General features: G+C 37.0%; 1 protein-coding gene across 4 annotated transcripts in view; it reads right to left on the bottom strand.

Annotated features, from left to right (window-relative positions):
- Positions 1–25,374, bottom strand: part of LOC124264958 (myotubularin-related protein 6-like) — an 88,317-nt gene extending 62,943 nt beyond the window's left edge. The window contains exon 1 of one of the 4 annotated variants that reach the window (XM_046699754.1): positions 25,278–25,374. In XM_046699754.1, the coding sequence (XP_046555710.1) occupies positions 25,278–25,301 (24 nt within the window). In that variant the 5' untranslated portion in view covers positions 25,302–25,374. Of the gene's footprint in view, positions 1–8,059; positions 8,746–25,005; positions 25,061–25,277 lie in introns of those variants that run through there. The other 3 variants (XM_046699762.1, XM_046699745.1, XM_046699752.1) reach the window with 3 other exon arrangements.
- Positions 25,375–25,406: the final 32 nt, after the last annotated feature.

Raw genomic sequence — 25,406 nt, 5'->3', positions numbered from 1 at the left:
GCAATGGAAGTCTAAGCCATGGATGAATTCAATACCCATTCAATTTCTTATTGGTCTTGTATTAGAGGATTTTAATCAACTTTACAGTGTTTATTGAGCTTCCTTTCCTATCAGTTACAAGCCACCAATGGTGGAAGCTGCTCATTCTTCCACTTAGCCCTCTAGCAAACAATATGGAATGCCTGATACTTCTTGCCAGGTCTGGTCCAATGCAAGAATGTGTATATAGTACTTGTATGACACAAAGAATACGACATCCATATCTTACGGCAATGTCTTGTTTGAACTACAGCATAAATGACCTGAAATTCTTGTTTATTTTGTCAAGAAATGAGAGGACTGCTCTTACAGAACTGATATCTATCGTCTTTCTTCCCTAATGATTTATACTGAAGAAAACAAAAAAGGGAACACGTAAATGTTCCTTTATTCTTTTCCTGTTTTCTTCGGATGTTCTGTATTGCACTGTGGGTGAAAATCTGAGATTAATTAATGGAACACTGTGATGAACTAGTGTTCCCTTATTTGTTTCCCTCAGTATACAATCTTTTTTTTTTTTTAGATCATGTTATAAATGCTTCATGAGTGGAAATGTAATAGGGTTCTGAGGGTGATATAAATACTTTTGTTCTGTCTGCAAGAAGTTGCATGATTTTAGCTATTTGCCACGTGTCTAGCACTGTGAAGGCGTACCTCCTAACAGTAGCTGTGTTCTCCTACACTTTCATCTATCCGTTCTTTAAGGCATTATTTTGTAGCATTTTTTAAATGAAAAAGGCAACTTGGCTATGGTGTTACACGGGTATGGTTTTCGAAGGGATATGTAGCTTTTAGAGAGTTACTATGTTCAGACAGAAGGACAAAGGCAATAAAGTCTTGACTCCTTTACAATATTTGGTTCATATAGGACCATGTGTATTGTAGTTATGTACCAGAAAACAGTCTGTCATATTGACCCTGAAGCAAATATATCCCAGAAAGCGCAAGTCTAAAGTCTCAGGGCTCCTTTTCATTATTATTTATTTTTTACTATGAACTTTTTTCTGTAAAATATGTTAATTTCGGAGACTAGTTGTTAGTCTATTAGTCTACAAGAAACACTGGATACTGGATCGTGCAAGCAGGGCAATTCAGAATGTCACTGAGCTATATGCAGACTGAACCACTTCTTTGGACCAGGGTACAAACCCTGACAACATATAGCAATATTTACAAAACATTCGGCACATAAAATTCTTCATTTAAATGCTGCAAAAGATTAGAACAGTAGGAAGCATAATCTGAAATATTCTTGGTCTGCTGTCTTCAAACACTAACCAGACAGGTATTACTTAAGCCATAAAATTCATCATTCCGATGCTACAAAAGATTAGTGCAGTAGGAAGCATAATCTGAAGTATTCTTGATCTGCTGTCTTCAAACAAGGACCAGACAGGTATTACTTAAGCCATAAAACTCATCATTCTGATGCTACAAAAGATTAGTGCAGTAGAAAGCATAATCTGAAGTATTCTTGGTCTGCTGTCTTCAAACAAGGACCAGACAGGTATTAGTCATGAATTAATCCAGTCAAGATACCAGCTAAGAGGGCAGTAACAATATTGTGGGAACATCAATTATTTACCCTGTGACAATTCCCCCGACAGTCAGTGTATTAATTCCATTGTAATAATTCTGATATGTCAAGGACCCACTGACTCAACTGTGCTCGCGTGTTTGATCATGTTTTCCAACAGGAACATGTCTCTTGTACTAAATGTAAAGAGAAAACTGTTCTATTCACATATGTGAGTATGAAAGGATGTTTTAAGATGGTCTGTATACTGAGAAACGGCTACCCACACCTCTGTGCTACAAGCATATCAAGTCTACCTAAAGTACTCTGAATAGTAGTTCCATCGGTACTCTAGATCTAAGCCTGTATCACTTTGTCGTTCATCTGACATTAAGCTGGCATGCCATGTTACAACTAGAATACTGTACAAAGTGGCTTAAAACATGACTTACACAGTTCTTTGATAGAATTCCAACAGACAGAGAATTAAAAGTCTTCATTACCTATTCTGAAGAAACAGATTATTACAGGTGAAACAGTGGTGAAAATGGTATGGACTGATTACTGAAACTTACTGAAAAATAAAAAGCATGTTATTAAACTATTGCATTGGGGGTGACTTTTAGGTTGATTGTGCATTATTTCAATTATCCAGCAATAGTACAATACCATCTGTATATAAAAACTCCCATCAACACAGTACAAACATAGGGCAAACAACTGCTGTAGACCACGGGCTGAGAGACCAACAGTAAAGGTCGACTGCAACTAGATCAGCAAAAGTGTTTCTCGTGACTACTCTGACTGCATACAATCCCCAGCAGGCAATATTCACGACTGTTTTCATCTAGTGCTGTGTCAGATCATTTATTTATATTTTTCTTTAGAAATTATGAAAATACACAAAATAATCAATGCTGCACATTCAAACTGAGCACATTATACCCAGTGATCAATGATGCAATCCGCACCAACTCCTTGCACTAAACCTAGTGACCTTCATAAAAAATGCACTGCACTCCACGCACTTGGGGCAACTACTCAACAAGTACGTACAAAATCTGAACTACTGACATTTTGTTCTCATCAACCGAGAACAGATGCCCTTCTAGGGCGCTTGTGACAATGAAGTCCGTCATCTAATTATCCTGCACATGTGTACTGGCAGCAACATGCACCAATTGTTATACTGTAGTGCCTGGAGCACCAACAGAATCCTGAAGGGCACCTGCTCATACACATCCTGATAATTTACACAAAAGCATGTATTTCAAGGTTATGAGATGCTCACACTCTCCATACCTATACCCGTGACAACCGCTTACGAGTCACCTTGTCCAGGCCCCGATTTCTCGAAACAAACTTAAGTCTAAGTTTTGACTTAAGTCTGAGTTTTCACTCAAATTTGAGAAAATGCATTTCCCAGAATAAACTGAAATCAATATTAAACTCAAACTTAGTAGACAATTTGAGTTTGGTGAATAGATTACTAAAGTTCTTTGGGCTTTTTTTATCTAAAAAATGCAGTTGAGTTAAAAATTCAGCTGTTTCAAATTGTCAAACTCAGTTTGAAATTTGAGCAAAAACTTAAGTTTGTTTCGAGAAATCGGGGCCAGATCTGGCTCTTCATCGGCAGATCCAATCCCCTTTATGTCCCATCGTCCCCTGACAGCTTACATTATAACTTTGCCTCAGGCTTTGTTACTTTTGGGGTTGTGGTTAAAGCGTTCCCTCATCACACCAAAGACCCAGGTTTGATTCCCCACATGGGTACAAAGTGTGAAGCCCATATCTGGTGCCCCCCGCCACAATATTGTTGGAATATTGTTAAAAGTGGCATAAAACCATACTCGCTTACCTTGTTACTTTTAGGTATCACGGGCACACAAGAACACCCTATCCCATTTAATTTTGCATGTGTCTCTGCTCTAAATATACATTATGTATATTTTACAGTTATCATTGCATATTAACTCATCTTCTAGACCAAACATAATTATACCAGGCTCTGCCTACTACAGAGCAGATGGCCATTACATTCATGCCTGGCCCTCCTGTGGTATAATAATCACCTGTATGGCGGCAAAGGAGACCTTCATCTGATACCTGGGTCTCAAATGCCACTTCAGATCTTTCATAATAATTATCATCCCAGTCGTCATGGAAACCAGTTGTTTATATACAGTCCCCGTGCTAGAGAACAAATGCTAAAGCTTTTGATGAATATTTCAAGGTTATCTGATATTGCCATGGATACAAGGTATGTCATCAGGTCCTGCTGTGTTTATAGGAGGATATGCATTTGCTATAATGTTAATTTCATATGTGATCACGAAATATCACATGTCAGCATCAACATTGGAAATAATTATTTTCTACCTTGATGTGTTATTTTATCTATGAACTGATCTTCATGTCTGAAAAAACATTGTCTACGTAGGCTTGTTTTTATTCATCTCAGTTCTTAAATTGTAAGGTAACTTAATCTAACATTATTTATACTGAACTTAGTAAATTTCTTGTAAAGTTGTTTGCCTTTGATGATTCTTTGCTTGTTCAGATACTTCATATTTTAACTGTTCAATCTTGGCACATCTAACAGCCACATTCAGAGAAAAGAGCTTACTGTCTTCTGTATTTCTAATACCTCAACTTTATTGGTGACAAAAAAGAGCTGTTTGTTGTTTCATGTTACGGTTAGGAAAATTCGAGCATTTGACAGTGGCCTGAACCCCAGGTGTTTGACATATTTTCAGAGGAGTCCAACATTACATCAACACAAACTGAGAAAATTAAGACCCTTCCTGTCATTTGGTTTTGTTTTCAGCTTTCGGTCACCTTGACCAAGCCATTTCTTGTTCTGTTTGTTCCCTATTGTGAATTTTTACAGATAATTGCTGCCAATCTCGGGAAGAATAGGAGTGGTTTGAACAAGCCCCTGCAAGCCTCTGTCCCTGTCTTTGATACACAAAGCTTCACCCATGAAAGATATATGAGTGGAATCAAAAGAACATCAAGCTAAAGAATAGGCTTCAACAAACTGGATCTAAAGTGTTTTGTTCAAGCTGTTATGATCTGCGTGGCATGTGGTGAGAAAACATGCCGCTCAAAGGAAGTAAAGGAACACCATATTGTTTCATATCACTATTGTTTATCCATCACGCCTTTTGAGTACATCTTTCACAGATTTTTCACATGCAAAACTGTCTTTAATTATTATAGAAGCATGTACTGGTTAAAATTGAGTTCTAATTCCTGCAATTCTCTCCATCCAGCCAGAAACACACTATTAAATATTCAAACTTGAGGATGATCTAAACTAGTTCTCATATTACCCATAACCTTTGAGCATCATTATCATCCCTGCAAGTGAACAAATGGCAGGAGTTTCTCTATCAAATTCAGAGGTGGTTGAGAAAGTGATGGTCTATTAACCAGCTGAATACCACTAGGACTGACACATGAAGAGCGCTGAGAAATCCAATTGGTGTTTCAAATTTGAGATCCCCCCTGCTAACCTCCTCAAGAAGGACATACGCGTCACATCCTGTGGCAAATGAAGGAAATATGGTTATTAGTAAAGACTTTTTGATCGAAAATCTTTCTCTGACCAATCTTGACCCTAAGGCTCACCAGTTTCATGCCAGAACCATAGCAATACCTCTCTTGAGGCTTTATGCTTCATTAAAACTGACAGGAGGAAGATATATTGTTGAGGATCATCATGAGTCATATGTCAGTCTATCGATCTCCAAACATCTAGTGAAGACCACAAATCATTGTTGTGGTAACCTTTTGTTGCAAAACAAGCCTATTTGACACAAATGGTTTCAGCACTGTTGTTAATGATACAGGCGGTTAGTTCCCGTATTTGTTAAGATATGACAACGCTCCAATGTGATGCCACTTATCGTCTCTTGATTATATCACTGAACAACTCGGCTTTTCTTTAATTGATATGTAAATATTTAATTTAGTGAAAGAGATAAATTCTGAAACTTTCCAACCCAAAGCAATAAGGTAAATGAACTGAAAAAATTAAGCAAAATGAAACATTACAAAAAAAATCGCTCTTCAGTGAGTCTGGTTAAATGGAAACACGAATCTCAAAGTGTATTGTCTCCCTTGAGAGTGTCAACAGTCCATCCTTGTTATTAGTAACAGCCATATGATTGCCAAACCCAAGTGGGTCACCTAGGATGGTCTCAATAGATGTACTTATACTGATATTTTGACCACCTGACAATGGACTTTACACATGGAGTAGTCGGGTATACAGAAAATCAATGATTAAACAGCTAAAGCTAATCCCTTAATTTAGCAACTTGTAATGGTTGCTGTCAACGATGACTTGTTTCAGGTCTAATGATCTTTGCTGCATCCAGAGATGATGTTTGTCTCACCATCAAACATAACCATGTCGTGTTTCATAGGAAACTGGCATTGATGACACACCTACATGAATTCCACACTGCTTAATAATTACAGTATTATCAGAGGCTACTAAAATCACATTTGTGAGTGAGTGAGCATGGTTTATCAATATTCAAGTGAGTGAGTGAGTGAAGTTTTACACAATCAGCAATATTACAGATATATGGCAGCGGTTTGTAAATAATCGAGTCTGGATCAGGCAATCCAGTGATCAACAGCATGAGCATCAATCTACGTAAATGGGCTATGATGACACGTGTCAAGTCAGCGAGCCTGACCGGCCGATGCCGTTAGTCGCCTCTTACGACAATCATGGGTTACTGAAGACCAATACTAACCCGGGATCAGCAATATTCAAGCTGATGGAGGAAATCAGAAATGGGCCTTAACCACTAGGTTACCCCACCGCCCCAGGTCTTTTCATGACTAAAACAGCTAAGCGATACTCCCTACATATTTAGCACTACAAAAATATGATTCTGATGGTGAAATTACAATACATAACACCATTGTCAGAGACCATAATTTCTATGTCAGACTTAAAGGCATGTTAATTAGGGTAGGTTACCCATTAATCTCAACAAGTGGACTACATTCACTATCACATCATGTTTATTGTTGCTTTATCATAAATGTAAATTTAATTCTGAATTCAGCCATATCCTGTAGCGATAATCGGAGTCTGACCCAGAACATTTCACTTTTGGACATCTTCATATTTAACACAATGTGAGACTTACACCTTCATATTTTAATGTATCAATCACAATCAATGCAGTATTCCGCAAACATATGTCCATATGACAGCGGTCTGAAAAGAAATGAGTCAGACAATGCAGTGATTGACATACTAATCTGGGCAATGTAGATATGAATACATGTATTATCAAGTCCGCAAGACAGACCACTCAGTCCCGTTAGTCGCCTCTCAAAACAAGCACTTGTCGCTGACGTCCAATTCTAAGATTGTTCATGGGGATGTGTTCTGTGAAGCAATATGGCAATAATGACTGTTGCCTTGAGTCTCCTCCTTTACCAGCCAGTATAGACTGAACAAATACACAAAAAAATAGGTTACCAAAACAACAAAACATGTAGGCAACTTTGTGTGTATAAAATAGTCAGAGCTAGTCAGATTTCAGAATGCTGACATTTTGTGTGTGTGTGTGTACTTGTAAAAGCACAACCAATTCTGGTTTCTTAGTGGCAGGCCCCTGTTATACCATGTCACAGTTTAACATGGATATGTATAGACTCAAGCCAACCTGACCTTATCTTATCTCCAGCAGACTCAGGTGAAAAGTTCTATCTTTTGACATCTTGGGATTCAACCCATGACCTTTAAATCTACCCACTAGACCATGAAGGCTGTCCTTGGCATAAAGTCCCTGATCAACTTCACTGAAGTTATTTCGAAACGAAACAAGATTTTAATATAGCAGCAGACGTACATCCAAGTGAAGTTCTTTGGACTGCTTCCTATACTGAAACATCAGGTGACCTGGTAGACAACCTAATGAATATACAAGTAGAACTGCAACAAGGCATTGTGGTATTGATGAATTTCAATATCAAGTGCTACAAGATTTGCTGCACTGCATTTTGTCAAGTATTGACATTACAAAATTCCTATTAAATATAGCTTGAGTGTTAATGAAAGAAGGAATTAAGTTCTTGGGGTTTGAAAGAGCTTTAATTAATATATCCCCCAAATAAGCTGTTTTAACATTTGCGTTTTGGCAAAGGCCCTGATTCCTGTAAATATTCAGTACTACTTATTCTACTTGAGCATGCAGCATCAAGTCCACTATACATAATCCATTAGGCACTAATCTACATTCCAATCCAGTCCCCAGACAATGTCCTCAGAGAACAAGGGTTTCTGGAAACTGATACCAACAATATACTACAATCATTTCAATAACATCATGAAGGAACATAAGAATAGTAAACAGCTCAGATTATTCTCAACACCAACACCGACCACCCTATGTCACCACACCCTGAGCATCCAGCCATGTTACCTTCACCTCACAGTCAACATGTAAGAAAGATAAGTAAGAGCAGTACCTTTTTGACCAGAGCATCGTCAGGTAATGACTGTACATCCAACACGTTTCCCATCTTCCTCCTCATCTGTGATTGCTGAGGAACTGACTAAGACCTCCACAACTCAAAGAGAAGTGCCTTTCACTCAGTTTCGATATTAACTATTCGGCTAGTGTTAGCCACCACTGGCTGCAGCTTGGGGGCAAGGAAGACCCATATATTCAGGCCAGTCTCTCCAGGGTGCAGTGGACTACCATCGGCTGGAGATGCAAACAACTGACCCTCCTTCCAACACCGACAGCTTTGTCTCGGGAGGTATTGATCCTTAGTCTTGTGTTAATCTCCCCACAGAAAGCCACGAATCGTTATCCCTTTGCCCACTGACAGCATCGTTAGATTGCACAGACCAACCAACTAAATGTGCAACATAGATCAATTTCAGTGTTATCCAGGATATTCGAAGGACACCACACTCCACACAACAGTTTGGTTTAAAAGACTGGTGTGTTGCAAGGCTACAGCAATGATGTCACTTATGTCGGTACCGCCTCAGGGGGTGGATATTGATTTGTTATTGGCAACTTGCTCGTTGACTTTTAATTGACAGATGTGTATTTCATACCGGTGAGTATGAAATGGCTGTACCTGTTGGAGATGGCAAATTCCACGATTTACACCAAATGCCTCGGAGTTCGTCGAATCGTCGTTTGTTAATTTCAATCAATGCTTGGAGACGGGTGAGTGAATAATGCATGCTCTCTGAAGTAATTCTCTACGAGTAAACCACATAGATCGAAATATATTTGAGAAGTTCATGGCAGGAGAGTAGATATGCATCTCTTTGAAGGCATGTACGTTCTATGTAGTTGGAGCTGAAGAACCTTTTTATTAACAACAGTTTATCTTGAATCTCTTGGACTCCAGTAGTCTCAAAGCAGTAATAGCAGTTTGACTAAGCCCCACACGGGAACATCAATGCAAATTCGGTATATATATATACAAGCAGCTTATAATGAATCTGAAATATTCCATGTTTTGGATGACTGATAATGCTACAATACATGTACTGTTTATGTAATGACAATTCTGATAGATAATTCTGACCCCTTCTTTAGAAAAGAAAGTCATGATGACCAAAGCAAATAACCAGTAGAATTTTGACAACAGTGCACTTGTCTTAAATCTTCAAGTGGTAGTCAGTCACCTTCCAGTATATGGTTCATAGTTTACAATCTAATACATAGGTATTCATATCTGTCTCTGCATACATGAGTGAAGATGTAACTATTTGTTGGCTCTCCCATGATGACTCGTCTTGTAGAGAACAGTACAATGGCAGTCACTGATTATTGCCTCCATTAGACGTAGAATGGCTCCCATCAATAATGGAGTTGGTATTTGTTCGTTATACATATAAATGCTATTACTGTCACAAGGTTGCTGATATCTGCAGCTGAGGCCATATCTTCAGCATTTTCTGATGCCATCAAATATAGGTTTTATCATTTGCATAATTTGAAAGAAGTGGTACAAGGCCTTTCATTCTATCTGTTTAAACTGTGGATCTGTCAACCTTAAAAATCGAAAATGTGGAAAATGAAAACAATATCAATATGACGAGAATTTGTATTCTGCCAACCTCAGATTGCTTTGACAATATATATAATCCTAGGTAGTTTTTATGACAAAAACAAATTTTCCAATGGTAAATAATAAACGAAATGGCACTAAGGTGTATAGTATTTACAATGACAACAAACCAGGCCAAGATTTAAAAAAATATTTACAATGCCTTTCATTTATTTTGGGGGACATACTGACTGAAAAAATGTTTCATCATCAAAACTGCTAAAACAAAATTGATTAAGAAAAAGTCTTGCCTTATTGAAAGAGGCAGGTGCTGTGATGATGGCAGTTCTAAGAACTTTCAACGGAAATCATTGTATGTCAGGGGATGTTAACATTCCCATACATGAATATTATAGATGTTTTTTTTTAAGTTTTGTATGAACAATAGAATGTTTGTTTGATTTAGATGGCTGAATTAACTCCACATTTCACTGGCTTAATATCCTCTTTATGTGATGAATAGGATAACATCTAAATACTTACACTGAGAGTTTTAGTTTCAATGTAAGACAAACCTCGATATTTCAGTGGCAAAAGAACCTCCATATTCTTAATGGCTCAATGACCTCGATATTTCAGTGACTTAACAACCTCTTAAAAGGATCTAGTGACTAATGGTTTTCACTTGCTAGGCACATACTGTCTTCACCTGACTTGACCATGTGTACATGAGATATATTTACAAGCAGCATTTTATAGGAAGGAATAGCTGATAGTATAAGACCTTTCACCTTGTCAATACAGGTTATCAGATCTCCCTTTCATGATGGACTATCCAAACACAAAATTTGCTCAAAACCTATTCTGAGTTTGCGATGTTGTCTTCCAAGACAAGTCCCAGATGTTAGTTATGTAATTCCAAACATCATGAATATAAACTGATTGGGGTGACATTCATTACTTGACTAAGACCTTTAATAGAGACACTATTTATCAATCAAATACGGTCATCACTAGTTGGTTACCAACAGCAACCATCTATTGTTCAGTTCTAGACAGGTCATGTGGACAGGACAGATGATGTACACAGAACCTGATTTACATGGTTCTGGACTGGTTGTGTTCATACTGGATGATTTGCTTGGTAATTGAACATGCAATGTCTTCCGTCAGTCAATATATATTCACGGAATGGGGTAAAGTCCCTGTATTACAGGTCTGCCAATGTCATCACTCTGATCATGATGATCTTCTAAGCTTGACAGTGTATACCAGGAAAGATGTAGAAAATCTCTGTCTGGCTTGCCAAAATCAGCCTGTATATTCAAAAGGTTATAATCATTATATATATGTCATTGGTTTGCTAAAATTGACCCGACATGAGGCCGGACTGAGATATTTTTTAAGTATTCCACAAAAATTTGTCTACACTGTGTATACAGTTGGTAAACAGCAGTATTTCACATTGTCTATTGAGTGAAGTCAATGTTTCAAACTGCCTATTTTGATAGAGAAGCGCTTTCAAATGTTTTCTTTTGAAATGAAACAACAAAAAGTCTAACAAACATCTGGAGGAACAGTAAGACTGAAGAATTCTTGGAAGGTTGGGTAGGGTTCAAGCTTTGGTCAGGTCCTGCTAATAATTTTGGCTGAGGAGACTGGATGAGTAGTGACCCGAAGCTTAGGTGTAAATTTCTGTCACTTACTAATGTTAGAAGTACATCCAATTACCATGACAACATGAGACATGTGTAGCATAGTGTTATCAACAAGACTAGTGACTGTACCATGTGCTATAAACAGAGGCAGCTGGAACTCACAATCAGACTACACAACAGGGTCCCTCCATGAGGTCACTTCAGCCAATAAAATCAGCAGTAACAAGAAGAGGTCTACAGCACATATCACGTTACTTCTTTGTCACATTTAGTGCCCTGCTCCAATAAGCACCTCCACCCCTTCATATAGAAAATTCTAGACCAATTTGTATTTAATCTTTACAAGCAGCTCCTACAAACTTAGTCCTATTAGCAGTCTGAAACTTAAACCAAGTCCAAAGCCTGAGTGCAGAGAAATTCAGTTGTGTCACATGGCACTGTTACACGATTCACTTTCGTATTTAGTACATCAAATTGAATTTAGTTTGTTATGTGTCATCACTGGAATTGTATATTTATGAAGGAGTGGTTGTACTTGAATTTGAATGTTATTTATCAAAGCCATATCTAAATATGCAAAATGGAATATATCCAAGCCAGGCAAGATAACAGCCTACACTCTTCAATATCTAATTTGACACTGCATGGTCACTGGTCATTGGTGTGATACTGTCAGTATGGTCAAGACTGGCCAAAGAATATATTTTATATTTTTTTGTTTCACTGAATATGTTTCACTGTTTGTTTCACTCGCATTAAGTGGGAATATCTTTACTGTGATATTGAATCATCATCAAAGAGTAGACTTTAACATGTTAAATTGCTCTGCTTCTTTCCTTCCATTCTTTGTACATCAACAGGCAGGTACTACTTTCTGTGTGTATGAATATACCAATATGGCAGTTATGCTGCTGTCTGAGACAACAGGTCTCATTTGGAACTGTAGTGCCCATTGTACCAGCAAAGTAGAGATGCCATTTGCCAGAGATAAGAATACCTTTTTCAAAGACAGAATTTAAGAACAATATTACCATGGTTACAGGATAAAAAATATCACGCTTGTGTGTCTTGTGAAAGTAAAAAGTCACTTTTGTATTTTGCTTGCCAACCCTGACAGCTTACGTGTTGAGAATGCTTCACAGGCAACTCTTAACTTTGAAATCCCTTGCTTAATTCAACTGCATGTCTTGATGCATTGCCTGAAAACATATTCTGTCTCCAATACAATTCCCAGGCCTCTACTGAATGGCCCTCCTTTACAGAAGCAGGCCAAGACCTGACAAAACCCCACAGCACTATTTTATTCTGTCTTCCCCAAGTTTTAGCCTGCTTTACATCACATAACTGTTTCAACATGCTCAACATTCTCAAGGCATTCCTTTAACTAATGCTGATGCAGTTTGGCATTTAAAAGCCAGAGACTATCTCAAGGACTAGCCAGTGATTACCAGCCCGAGTTTGACATTAAGCATGACAGCCAAGAAGAATCAGTCTTTATGCCATAGCATACAGTAGCCTACTACAGCAGGAATACAGCGGCGCCAAGCACACCCCTTAATCATCACCACCCACCCTCATGCCCAGCTTCAAAGTGGAATTTGTAACCAAGTAGCTTAATGGACACATGTTTTCTTCCAGGTAGCCATTGGCAAAATCAAGAAATCAAGCTAGTATATTTAGCTGCAAAACTATTTGTCTAAAAACATTATCTACAAAATATATTTGATCAAATTCCTGTTCTAACATGGACAAGAGGACATCAATATCCCCTGTATAGGTAAATACTAGTTGTGAATTAATGCATGGCACTTGTAGACAGAAACTTGAAAAATGTTTGCATAAAATATCCTAAACTATCGAAAGGCACGAGGTGACCTCCAGACCTGTCAGTGTATCAAGTAAAGTGGAGACATATTGTCCAGTTTTCACGATCTGCTACAGAACTGACATCTTGCACTGATTGATGAGGGATGGATGGATGGACAGACAGATGGACTGACAGTGGTCATCCTAAACAATTAGTACCCACAAAGGATAACAAGTTAAGTAGTAGTATTGGAATTGTATATTGTTTAAATTTCATTTCCTAACAACCAATCTTTATATACATTCAGAAGTCATGACAGCACTATTATTAGTTCCAGACATACTGTAACCATCATTTTACCTCACAACGTTTGGCCGTACAAGTATTTTTGCTGTGATGTTGTCATGCAAAATAGTTTATGCAATTCAAAAGTTCTTAAACTGCACACACCCAAATGTGTAACTAAATCCTTCTGGCACTACATCAAAATCTTCACTGATACAACTGCTGAGTGAGGTTATACACCCAAATGTATTATGTGTAACTAAATCCTTCTGGCACTACATCAAAATCTTCACTGATACAACTGTTGAGTGAGGTTATACACCCAAATGTATTATGTGTAACTAAATCCTTCTGGCACTACATCAAAATCTTCACTGATACAACTGCTGAGTGAGGTTATACACCCAAATGTATTATGTGTAACTAAATCCTTCTGGCACTACATCAAAATCTTCACTGATACAACTGCTGAGTGAGGTTATACACCCAAATGTATTATGTGTAACTAAATCCTTCTGGCACTACATCAAAATCTTCACTGATACAACTGCTGAGTGAGGTTATACACCCAAATGTATTATGTGTAACTAAATCCTTCTGGCACTACATCAAAATCTTCACTGATACAACTGCTGAGTGAGGTTATACACCCAAATGTATTAGTGTAACTGGTTATACATCCCAAATGTGGTTATACACCCAAATGTATTATGTGTAACTAAATCCTTCTGGCACTACATCAAACTCTTCACTGATACAACTGCTGAGTGTGGTTATACACCCAAATGTATTATGTGTAACTAAATCCTTCTGGCACTACATCAAAATCTTCACTGATACAACTGCTGAGTGTGGTTATACACCCAAATGTATTATGTGTAACTAAATCCTTCTGGCACTACATCAAAATCTTCACTGATACAACTGCTGAGTGTGGTTATACACCCAAATGTATTATGTGTAACTAAATCCTTCTGGCACTACATCAAAATCTTCACTGATACAACTGCTGAGTGTGGTTATACACCCAAATGTATTATGTGTAACTAAATCCTTCTGGCACTACATCAAAATCTTCACTGATACAACTGCTGAGTGTGGTTATACAGGTTCCACTGTAATCAGAAAAACTGGCAGTCAACAGAACAGCATGGCAAGGTATTCATACCCATGTCCAGTATGGGAAGTAATAAAACTCAGTTGCCAAAAGTTATTTGTTTAAGGTAGTCATTTGGAAACCTCTGAAGTTTTGACAGACAAACTGAAATTAAGGTCACATTGGTAATCCTTTTAGTCACAACTTTGAGACCTACAAGGTGTTCTAAAGGAAACACTGTTCATGCAGAATTAACCTTATTATTCTTATTATGGAATAATAAAGTGTGAAAAAGGATTTGTTTTCTCTGGGATTACTGAAACATGTAGAAAGCACAAGTTGATATATTTTACAGGTGCTTCCTTCTTCAATGTGTGTTTGATGTTTCAGACAGTGAGTGAGTGAGTGAGTGAGTGAATAAATAAATAAATGAATTGGGTTTTACACCGCTTTTAGCAATATTCCAGCAATATCATTGGAGGGGACACCAGAAATGGGCCTCACACGTTTCAGACAGGACACGTGTTGATGCCTACAGTTATATCTAACTTGCTGACATATTTATTGCATTTACATCGCTTGAAAGTGTTTTTAATGTGAAAAGTTATGTTTCCTGTAGGTTTGAGAACTTATATTATAGCTATAATTCAAACATGCAACTTCATCTTAAAAGCTGACTTGGCACATTAATGCTGATTGCAACATAGCTCTATAATGGAGTATTTGTTTCTCAATTTGACCATGACTATGAGTTCAATTTTTTATCTCTACTTTATCTGATTATTAGGAAATCACACAATGTTTAAATAAAGGTGAAATTGAAGATTAAAAAAAATCATGAAGTAAAGCACCAGCTTATGGAAGAAGTGTAGGTTTGAAACAGGATATGCACCCAATCTCTTAGTTACAAGTTTTAAGATTTTCATACATGGTCATTGGCAACTAAATTACATTTTCCCTCATGCCCGACACTTTACTCCATGTGTCAGGCAAGTTGGGCATACTAACTGAGCACCCCTGTACAAAATATATGCATACAAACATCTTCCATCTGCAAAATGTTAGCAGATCCACACCCCTTTCACTGTTCAACAGCAATGCCAGTTGTTAAACTTGCAAGAGTTGTCCCCCTTTACCTACCAACCTGAGCTGTTAGCAATTCATGATATATCTGCTCATATTTTCCCCTTGCTCACATTTCTCTTTGTTTCATTACATTATCATACACTGCTACATCGGACTGTAGTCTGAAGCCTGAATGTAGTAAAACTTGTCTGGTGCAATGCTCAGCAAGAGCATGTCATGATCACTTAACTCTACAGACAATCTTACTACAAATTAACTGATAAGATATGAGCCTGCTGTTTGTTAAATCGCAACAAATTTTTTTTAAATGTCTTGCTTATTAATGTTGGTCAGCAGTAGCTTTTCTATTTATGCCATAAAAAGTAATGTATCCGACAAGGGTGTTATGAATGGTTGCAGGGGGAGGTGTGTAGAAGTTAAAACATTCATCATGTCAGCACAGTATCCGGTCCGTTGACAGATTCAATGTTTCAGTTTCAATTCTAATGTTTGGAATAAGTAATACTTTAGTACAAGCAGGTAGCCATATGTAACTTAAGTTTCACATTCAGTTGACAGGATCAGAAACAGTGTTTCCTCATTACACAGCTTCACCATCCAGTGGGAAAAGGCAAAGGATATCCTTTAGTACTTATCAGTTAAACATATCTAACTTGTTTCATTTTAACTTTAGCTCTTCCATTTCTATGACAAGAATCCCTGAAATTTTCACACTTAAGTGAGTGAGTGAGTGAGTTTAGTTTTACGCCACTCCTAGCAATATTCAAGCAATATCACGCCGGGGGACACCAGAAATGGGGTTCACACATTGTACCCATGAAGGGAATCGAACCCAGGTCTTCGGCATGACAAGCAAACGCTTTAACCACTAGGCTACCTCACTGCCCCTGATAAGCATGTGTTATTGGGGACCAATTTTCTTACCAGCAGCACCTCCCCTTCACACTTAAGAGTATTGTATGAGCCTTGTATGAAACTGATTAGCATGAACATGACACTGACACACTATCTTCGTGAGATTTGGGGCAATCATTAACCACAACTAAAGACTGAACTACGTCATCAAACTGAGTTTCAGAAATCTCAAGGCTTCAGCCACCAGTAACAGGTACTGATAACATAACAGCAGTGTATAAAATAGTTTTGAAATGTGGCCTGTCCAAGGACTGTTTGTTCCATAAAGTGACCAGTCCTGAACAAATACAGCCAGTCCTCAAAACTAAAACTGTTCATTCAAACCAAGTTAAGTTTATTTTTTCAAATATTTCCCCCAACCAAAGGACGACCTTACTTATTTAATAGGCCGTCCTTCACAAAAAATGGACTGTCAAGGACGGTGGGACAGGCTATATTTTATACACTCATAACAGGTAGATGGTTGGTCAGCCATCAAAATATTCTAAAGCTTGATATGTTTAGTTTCTGACAGTAGTTTTTTAATCTTATCTCATTCCCGGATTTTGTCATACAAATTTATTCCCAATTTTGTCCAAGATAAAATCTTACCCACTTTGCCTAGGTATAAAAACACAGACACTAAGCAAAATAATTTTATTAGTAAATAAACAGACTGATGACAGTCAGTGAACATACTGTCCTATATCACTGGCGAACAAAAGCCCTCAGCCATGTAACAGCTGTGATTTCCCATCAACAACAATCTCTCACTCAGGCACCAAAGCTTTTCAGCACATACATTATAACAGCATGAGCAAGCACCCTGTCATGGAGACAACAGCAGCTGGGGCAATACTACAACAAGTTAGACTGGAAAATTTGAATAAATTCAGGGGTTATCTTCCACCCTCACTAACTGGAGCAAGTTGGACGAGCACTAATGTTTAGTGTGCTACCATATTTCATGCAAGGCAGTATTCATTCCATCTGAGGATAATATGACATGAATTCATCAACGTTGAAACTGATGATGTAAACATACTCTATGACCAATGCTTGCTATAAGAGGCAAAAAATGAGATCGGGTGGTGTGGCTCACTGACTTGCTTGATGGAGGTCATTGTGTCCTAACTGTGTAGATTAATGCTCATGACATCAATCTCTGGATTGTCTGGTACAGCCTGGATTACTTACAGACTACCATTATATAGATGAAATACTGCCGAGTGTGTGGTGTACATAAATAACAAACAAACAAACAAACAACAAATACCAGTGACTGGTCAACACCAGCCTGTAATGGTGCATTATTGTTCATGCTCCTTAGCTTACTGCTGTCACGCAGCTGCAATGTTGTTGACTGTGAGGGTAACAATATTCTTTCACTTCAGACTACAGTAATTTGAGAAAGGTTTTGTCTGAAATTCAAGCTCGACCACACTTTTAGGAACAGTATGATTGAGAATAATCAATAATCCCAACAAGAGATGGGTCGACAGCAGCAATATCTTACCAGACACATAAACGTGATAAATATGTATCCCATGCGCACACTGCAAAGACACTGAAAACACATTTGAAGGCTATAGACCACTGATAGATACGACAATAGTATGTCAGGGACCATTTATTGATCTACGTAATGAGTGGTACAATTATTTCCTGGTAAGGTTCTCCAGCCAGTTCCTCGCCTTTGCTTCCTACAAATGTATCTTTCTATTCCAGTAACAACCTACAAATAGTCATGTTTATCCTCTGTCTTTTAATAGTTTTATAGAAATTGTGTCATGTGTCAATGCAAACCCTCTTCATTATTTTTAATATTATATTTTAAGGGCAGTTGGGCTCACCCAGAAGCCTCAGGTTTGATTCCCACATGGGTACAATGTATGAAGACCATTTCTTGAGTCCCTGGATATGACAGTGCTGTAATATTGCAAAAAGTGGTGTGAAGTCATACTCACTCACTCGCTATTTCTAACTTTAACAGTTTTAATCAATACCATGATTTTTAAGTTTGTGGATTAGTAAGGATCTCATCAACCAATGATGATCAACAAATAGTTACTAATATGTTAGTAGTGTGCCATGTTTACACTTCTGGTAACTGTTGTGCACAGTTTATATTTCAACTACAACTTAAGATAACAAGGAGAAGTGTCCTAATTAAAGTGATGCATCACTATGAGTAGACTTTATACCAGTTAATAACATGAAGTGTAGTGGATAAATAATGACTAGGGCTGTATCAAACTATCGATTGATTGCAATTATTGAGTCTCCGATAGCAATAAATCGATGGTACAAGAAAAACTATTGATGCATCGATAGTATGTGTGACTATTGATAGTTTAGTAATTGACTTCTGTTGATAAATGCGCAGCGCAAAATACAGGATGTATAGGTGCAGACTTGCAGCTTCATCGAGTTTATGTTTTAACTGTTTACTTGATCTGGGTGTCAAGTTTCTTGTCAATTATTCAAAGAGACTGAAACTACTTCAACTTGTTATTATTTCACATAAACTATACATTAATTTGGGAAATGACTTCAAATGAGACAAATCAAGGAGAAAACAACTATTGAAATAGTGTGTTGCAATAGACTATTGCTATCGTAATAGTGCTTTGCAATAGACTATCGCTATCGCAATAGTTGTTTCCCCCTCAATGGTCACCCCTTATAATGACTGTCTCTGACTCCCATCCCATCCGGGATTCGACCCCACACCCTCAGAGTCAGGCACCTAATCGCCAGCACACAAAGTCAGACGCCTAGACCGCTCAGCCACCGCGGCTTCCACAAAAAAATGGAAGTCGGACAACTGGTAGTCTAGACTGCAGACTTTGTGTACCCCTCTGATAAGTGTTAATTGGCACGGCTCCTACGTCCGAAAGCTATGAAATACACAATGCCATTTAGAAAGTGGTCAAATGTAACATATGGTATATTTTGGATTACACTTTCTTTGTAAAGTACAGATTCTAATACAGTTGTCCGACTTCCATTTTTGTGGAAGCCATGGTGGCTGAGCGGTCTAGGCATCTTACTTTGTGTGCTGACGATTAGGTGCCTGACTCTGAGGGTGTGGGTTCGAATTCGGATGGGACTCAACCCAACAAAAGTACTAGAATCTGTACTTTACAAAAAAAGTGTAATCCCAAATATTTCATATCTTACAAAGGTGAATAGGTTATATTTCCTGGTAATTGTATGAAAACATCATACCAGACAATGTTAATCACAAACTCTAAATTGAAAAGTAACATTAAAACCACAGCACAGTTTCAAAGTTTAGCAAATATATCATGTAGCAACTAATACATTGAGATATCTTTAATAAGATGGTTTCCACTATATGAGGGTCCACCATAAGCAAAAGAAACAAAATGTTATGTCATAAATCTAAAATCACACACAACAATTATCAGATTTCATATACTCATAGTAATATTTGCAAAGTTGATTTTCCTGTCTACTTATAATACCCAACACCTGAAACACATATGCCAACACAGACTCCTTATCTATATACAGCAGAGATGTACACATATAGTAAATCTGATTCCTTGTCTAAGATCCAAAAATAGGTTGCCAGAAACCTTATTACCGTGGTCGCATATCTGGATCAGAAGAATGTTGGCAACGTCTTCTCTTTATTAATGACATTCAGGCATGTAATAGGTGCATGCTTCAAGGCCGATTTTGATATAGTGGTTGGAGCTTATTGGAACCAGAAAATGATGCTAATATTGTAGCATAGAACAAATCCTGCAATATTTCTAAAATGTGGAATTCTGTTGGGGTCACAGCTGATACAAGGAGGGTTAGCTTAGCATTCATCTGTAATGCATTACGTTATTTACTGCATGTTATTTATTACCAGTATCATGTGTATTATTAGAAATATAATGCCAATTTGTAGAACAAAAAAATGTCAGGAAATGAGCTTCCGTCATCTGTGCACTGTCAGATCATAGAGACGGTATCAGTATTTCACATATCACGTTAGGCCCCACTTCTAACAAAACAAGAGCAAAATTTCATCTTGTTTGAAAACTACTAATCAGTGTTTGAAATTAAGGTGGGTACTGGGATACTGAGGTTTGCTCTAGTAGAATTTTAATCAACAAATACACAAAATATTAACGTTTTAACCGTAGGGTTATGAAAAGGAACCCTAGACTTAGTTCAATTTGAACACTGTTGAGTTGTAATACAAGACAAATCTTATGGATAACAACTTCTTTATTTATTTTCACAACATTTCTGGGCTAGTTCTTGCCCCTTCTTCAGGTGGAAGAAGGGGCAACCTGAAGAAGGGGCAAGAACTAGTCCAGAAACGTTGTGAAAATAAATAAAGAAGTTGTTATCCATAAGATTTGTCTTGTATTACTACACCAACTTCTAAATGCCTTTGAAGAATTTGTTGAGTTGACGGGTTTCGAAACATGGCCTCCTTAGTTGCCATGTATAGGTTTAAGGTTTTACTATGACAGTGGATATAAATCCCATATGTAGTATCTTTACATAAATATGTCAGTAATGTATAATATTATATTCTGAAAAACATGCTCCCTACATATCCAATTTCAAGCAGTATAATGTGACATTTTCATGGGTCTTCCTTAGTAGATCCAAAGTCTATACTAAGGGCTATATTCAATCATTTCCGATATAAATAGTTTCAAGGAACTAATTTTGAATATTTTCAACAAAATATATAATACCTGAAAAAGAACATTGAAATTCTGGATCTAAAAAATCAGTTATGCTCATAAATTTGGATCTGAATGCAAATTTTGAAGAACTGTACATTATACTGCAATCAGTTAATTAACATTTTCTCCAAATTGAATCTCCCCAAAAAAAAAAAAAAAAAACCCACCAAAAACCCTAAAAACAAACAAAAAACCACACAAAACAAACAAACCAAAAAAACAAAACAAACAACCAAAATACATTTTCTCCAAATACAGTGAACATTTAAGTATGTTCATTTTGGACAATTTTCAAACTATGTTAGTTTTTAGCAATGATTTACTCACAAATGAGAACAGGAATCATTATGTATTATTTCTCAAAAGGTACATGGAAACAAAAAGAATAGAGAATTCTAATGTTTTTCTTTCCGCACAAAATCCAACCACCTTTCCATCCATCTGCAAAGATATTTCTAGAATGAAATGGTAACATTTGTTTGAAGCACAAAGAAATATTCAAATAAAACCATGGGTAAATCTGAATAACAGAATTGTAATACTACATTTTCAGACCTTTTTCAGGTTCCCTCTCCAAATTCCCCAAAAACGAGCACATTAAACATTTTTGCATACCTATTCCACATGTACTGTTTGTAATAGTTCTGTGAAAATGCTGTGGCCACATGGGGGTTTATGAGTAAATATATAGGAAATTCATGCATTTCAAATTTTGGCTTCAACTGTCTGTGACAATTCAGTCTTGAGATATGTGTTGTATATATAGTACCATTGTATTGTTAGTTGTTCTGTTATATTTTAAACAAAACACTCAACTTCATAAAATGCGTTGGTAAATGTTTCAAAATGAAAGGGAGACCCTGACTGCACTTATCTAAGGAGGTTCCAATAGAGCGCATGAACTTAGTAGGGGAAGTAATCACTTATGATGCAAAAACTACAGTGAATCATATATAAGTGCAACTAGTAAACAGTTACTGCAATTAAACTAGTAACTTGTTTTCTTTTTAAAATGTCTTTGTTTCTTAACATTCCAAGTAACTTTGTTCGTTCTAATTGTTCTGCTGAGTCTGAGGGGGCATGGGTGTCTATGGATAATGGTACAAAAACTTATGTTATTTTAATTTTGTCTGCTATTGTGTGTGACACTTGACTTTTGGTATTTGTATTTTACACATTCTCATTGTGTTGTTAGTTACCCAGTTTACCCCTAAATTCATAAAATGTGATACTGTAAGTTCTGTTTTTGTTACTGTAAGTTCTTAAAAGGTAAATTTGTTAAAAATGCAATGTTCTTATATATGTTCAATAGTGTTCTGAAAAATCTATCTAATGACAGTAATAGAATACAAAGAATATTCTTGATCTGATTATAGCAATTGTTTGCAACAGGCCATTTAGGTGTACCTCATCTTTGAAATGCTTATCTTTTGTTTGAAAGTTGACTGCAATGATGTGAGGTGTCTAAGTGCTAGTTCGATACAAGAATTCATGCAGGGATTATGGTGCCCAAATAGGCTACTACACTCACTTACTGTGGAGATAATGTGTTTATCCAATTCAGTATGCAGGGGCATAACTATGGAAAATAGCGCTAATGACAAACAATGTATTTTTACCTAATATTTTATATAAATGGTTCAAAGATCAAGCCATCACAGTGCTTCTCGTCCAGGATTATTAAAAACAGATCATGAATCTGAAGAAAATGTTTTCTTCACTATACAGGGATAGTTTTTAATAGAAACTGCTCACTGGCGTCCCCTTCAAGTGACGTTCAGGATAGGTGCCATACTTGCCATACCTTAGCTAACATCAATGTCGGCATGTGAATGATGTAATCATTAAGTAGTCAAAAACAGGTTGTAGGTTTAAAAAAAGGAATGAACTGAAACTAGTATTGGTCATATTGTTTGAAACATGTTTGTGTTGGTTAAACATTTGTGAAAATTGTACCAAAATATACCATTTGTATAGATTTATGCACAACCCTATCGAACAGGGGCATCTGATCACTTGAAGGGAGATAACTCTACAGTTTTTTTAACCTGAAAAAGAAAAGATCAAAAAGATTTGTTTTTCTTTAATTTGCAAAGATTTCAAATGATTTATCTTCAAACTAAAAAGGAACTAAGAAGGAACTGATAAATAATAGATAGCTGGATCATGAATTTGCTTTTTAACATGATATTTCAAACAAATTTATGTAGCAAGGCGTGGAGTCATCCCACAGATGACATCCTTACCTTGTCAGCTTGCTGACGGGGTTAACCTCTTTGGTCATGTGGACAAGGCGTCCGACTTCGGATCAGAAGGTGTGTGGTTCGAATCCAAGAACGGGACTCGGAAATTTATATGATATCATTATGCACAACACTGTTTGAAACTGATTATGTTAGTGAAGGGTCTTTTTCATGTCTGCAGTGATAAAAGAAGGTATCTTTAAAATTCAAATACTACAGGAGAAAACCTCAATGTTATGACATGAAAGTTTATCAATAATCTTGTTAGACACTGACAAAGAAATTTTACAGGAACTTGCAAAAGTTTCAAGTATGAATCACAGCAAACAATTATGAACAATGCAGGTACACATGGACAATAAAAGTGATAAAGAAGTTGAAACTGTTTCAGTATGTGGCCAAATACTTTTACACAGTCTCTACAAATCAACTCCACTTGCACAAAATTTGTGGTTGGATCTCCAGTTGATGTACTTTGTATACCACCTAGGACTAGGGATGAGGGGATAAAACAAGGAATGGTCGGCTTAGATTCATTATAATGTGTCTGAGTGGGTTAACCATGTTTGGGGGAATAGGGTAAGTAAGGTATCACAATGGGCAAGCAGTATATAAAAGTGGCATTACTTGTTCTGTATGTGCAATAACCTTGAACAAAATGTTACACCCAATGTGACCTCTACTGACATGAACTGACACTGAATATACTCATTTATGCATTGCTTGTTATTAGTTTGCTCTAGTAAAACATTTACAAAGCAAGATCTTGTCAAGAAAGATACAGCCTATACATGCAATTTGTTCTGTTGGTAAATCTGTCGTCAACAAGCAAAGGGAAAAAGAATCATTTCTGTGGTGTCATCTTCCAGCAAATAAAAGGCAGGGGAACTTTTCCAACACATTTCATCAGTCAAGATACAACTGTCAGGGATACAGCAAGTTACTCAGTGTCAAAATATAATGGAAGAATACTGGTAATTGACTTGGCAACAACAGATGTTGTAAAATGTTACTATACCCCAATATCATAGGATAAAATTATTGACTTAACTGTGTTTAGTGTTACATTCACATCATGAAATATATCTACAAAGGACTATGGAGGTCATTTGATAACATGCAGCTTCCATATAACAATTTCCATAACGCAATTATGTAGAATAGTGGCATTGTCGTGGTGAACACAGAGTTCCCAAACCTGCATGAAATTTAAACACACCTTGATTTATTTTAACAAGTAATATCCTATTGATTATTTTCACTTGAAAGAAAAGAGGAAGTGATTCTTATCTGCTATGTCCCGCAGACGACTTAACAAAATATGTTGCATTTGACAAAGATAATAATTTGTTTTGGGACTTACTGTCATGATTATTTAAAATATTTCAAATATCAATAACTCCAAGAGTTTAATCATATAATCACACATTTACCCTCATTAAAACCGACATCTGGACTTTATCGCTCTTCTGGATGAAAATCGTGGTTGCAGACGACAAAACGTCTGCAGCCGACTGTTGTGGGTGGTGTTGGAATTGCCAGGAATTTAGAACGTGTTCCAAATTGATGAGGAAGGCATGTCACCCCATTCTATTACCTCCTTACCTTCATTTCCGGTGGCATCACCACTACCAACGTAGCCGGGACTGCTACGGCATTAGGACATCATTATCATAAAATACGAAAAGAACAGCCTTATATTTGGATTCCGTCATTGGCAGCATAGATTAGTTGATCAGCCCATCCAACCAAAACAAGATATCACCTGACGCATCTCGCCTCTGAGATTGCTTGTAATAGGTCTCAAATGAGTTAAAATAATGAACAAATAAGGTCCGATGCCTTTCAATATATTGTCATTATATTTATGACCGTACCTTTGGAGTTCTTATACAGTCCATTACGGCAGGCGATGTCTTGCTTCCTTATTCCTCTGTAGCAGACAGCGCCATGACACCTCCCCAGTGCTTATTTTTTCGTATCATTTTTTAAAACTAGTATAACTT

The sequence above is a fragment of the Haliotis rubra genome, unplaced genomic scaffold, assembly GCF_003918875.1.
Source record: "Haliotis rubra isolate DU_JTF1 unplaced genomic scaffold, ASM391887v1 Scf121, whole genome shotgun sequence".
NCBI classification, from domain to species: domain Eukaryota; kingdom Metazoa; phylum Mollusca; class Gastropoda; order Lepetellida; family Haliotidae; genus Haliotis; species Haliotis rubra.
The sequence above is the reverse complement of the archived record's forward strand: the minus strand, read 5'-3'. Positions and strand labels throughout refer to the sequence as shown.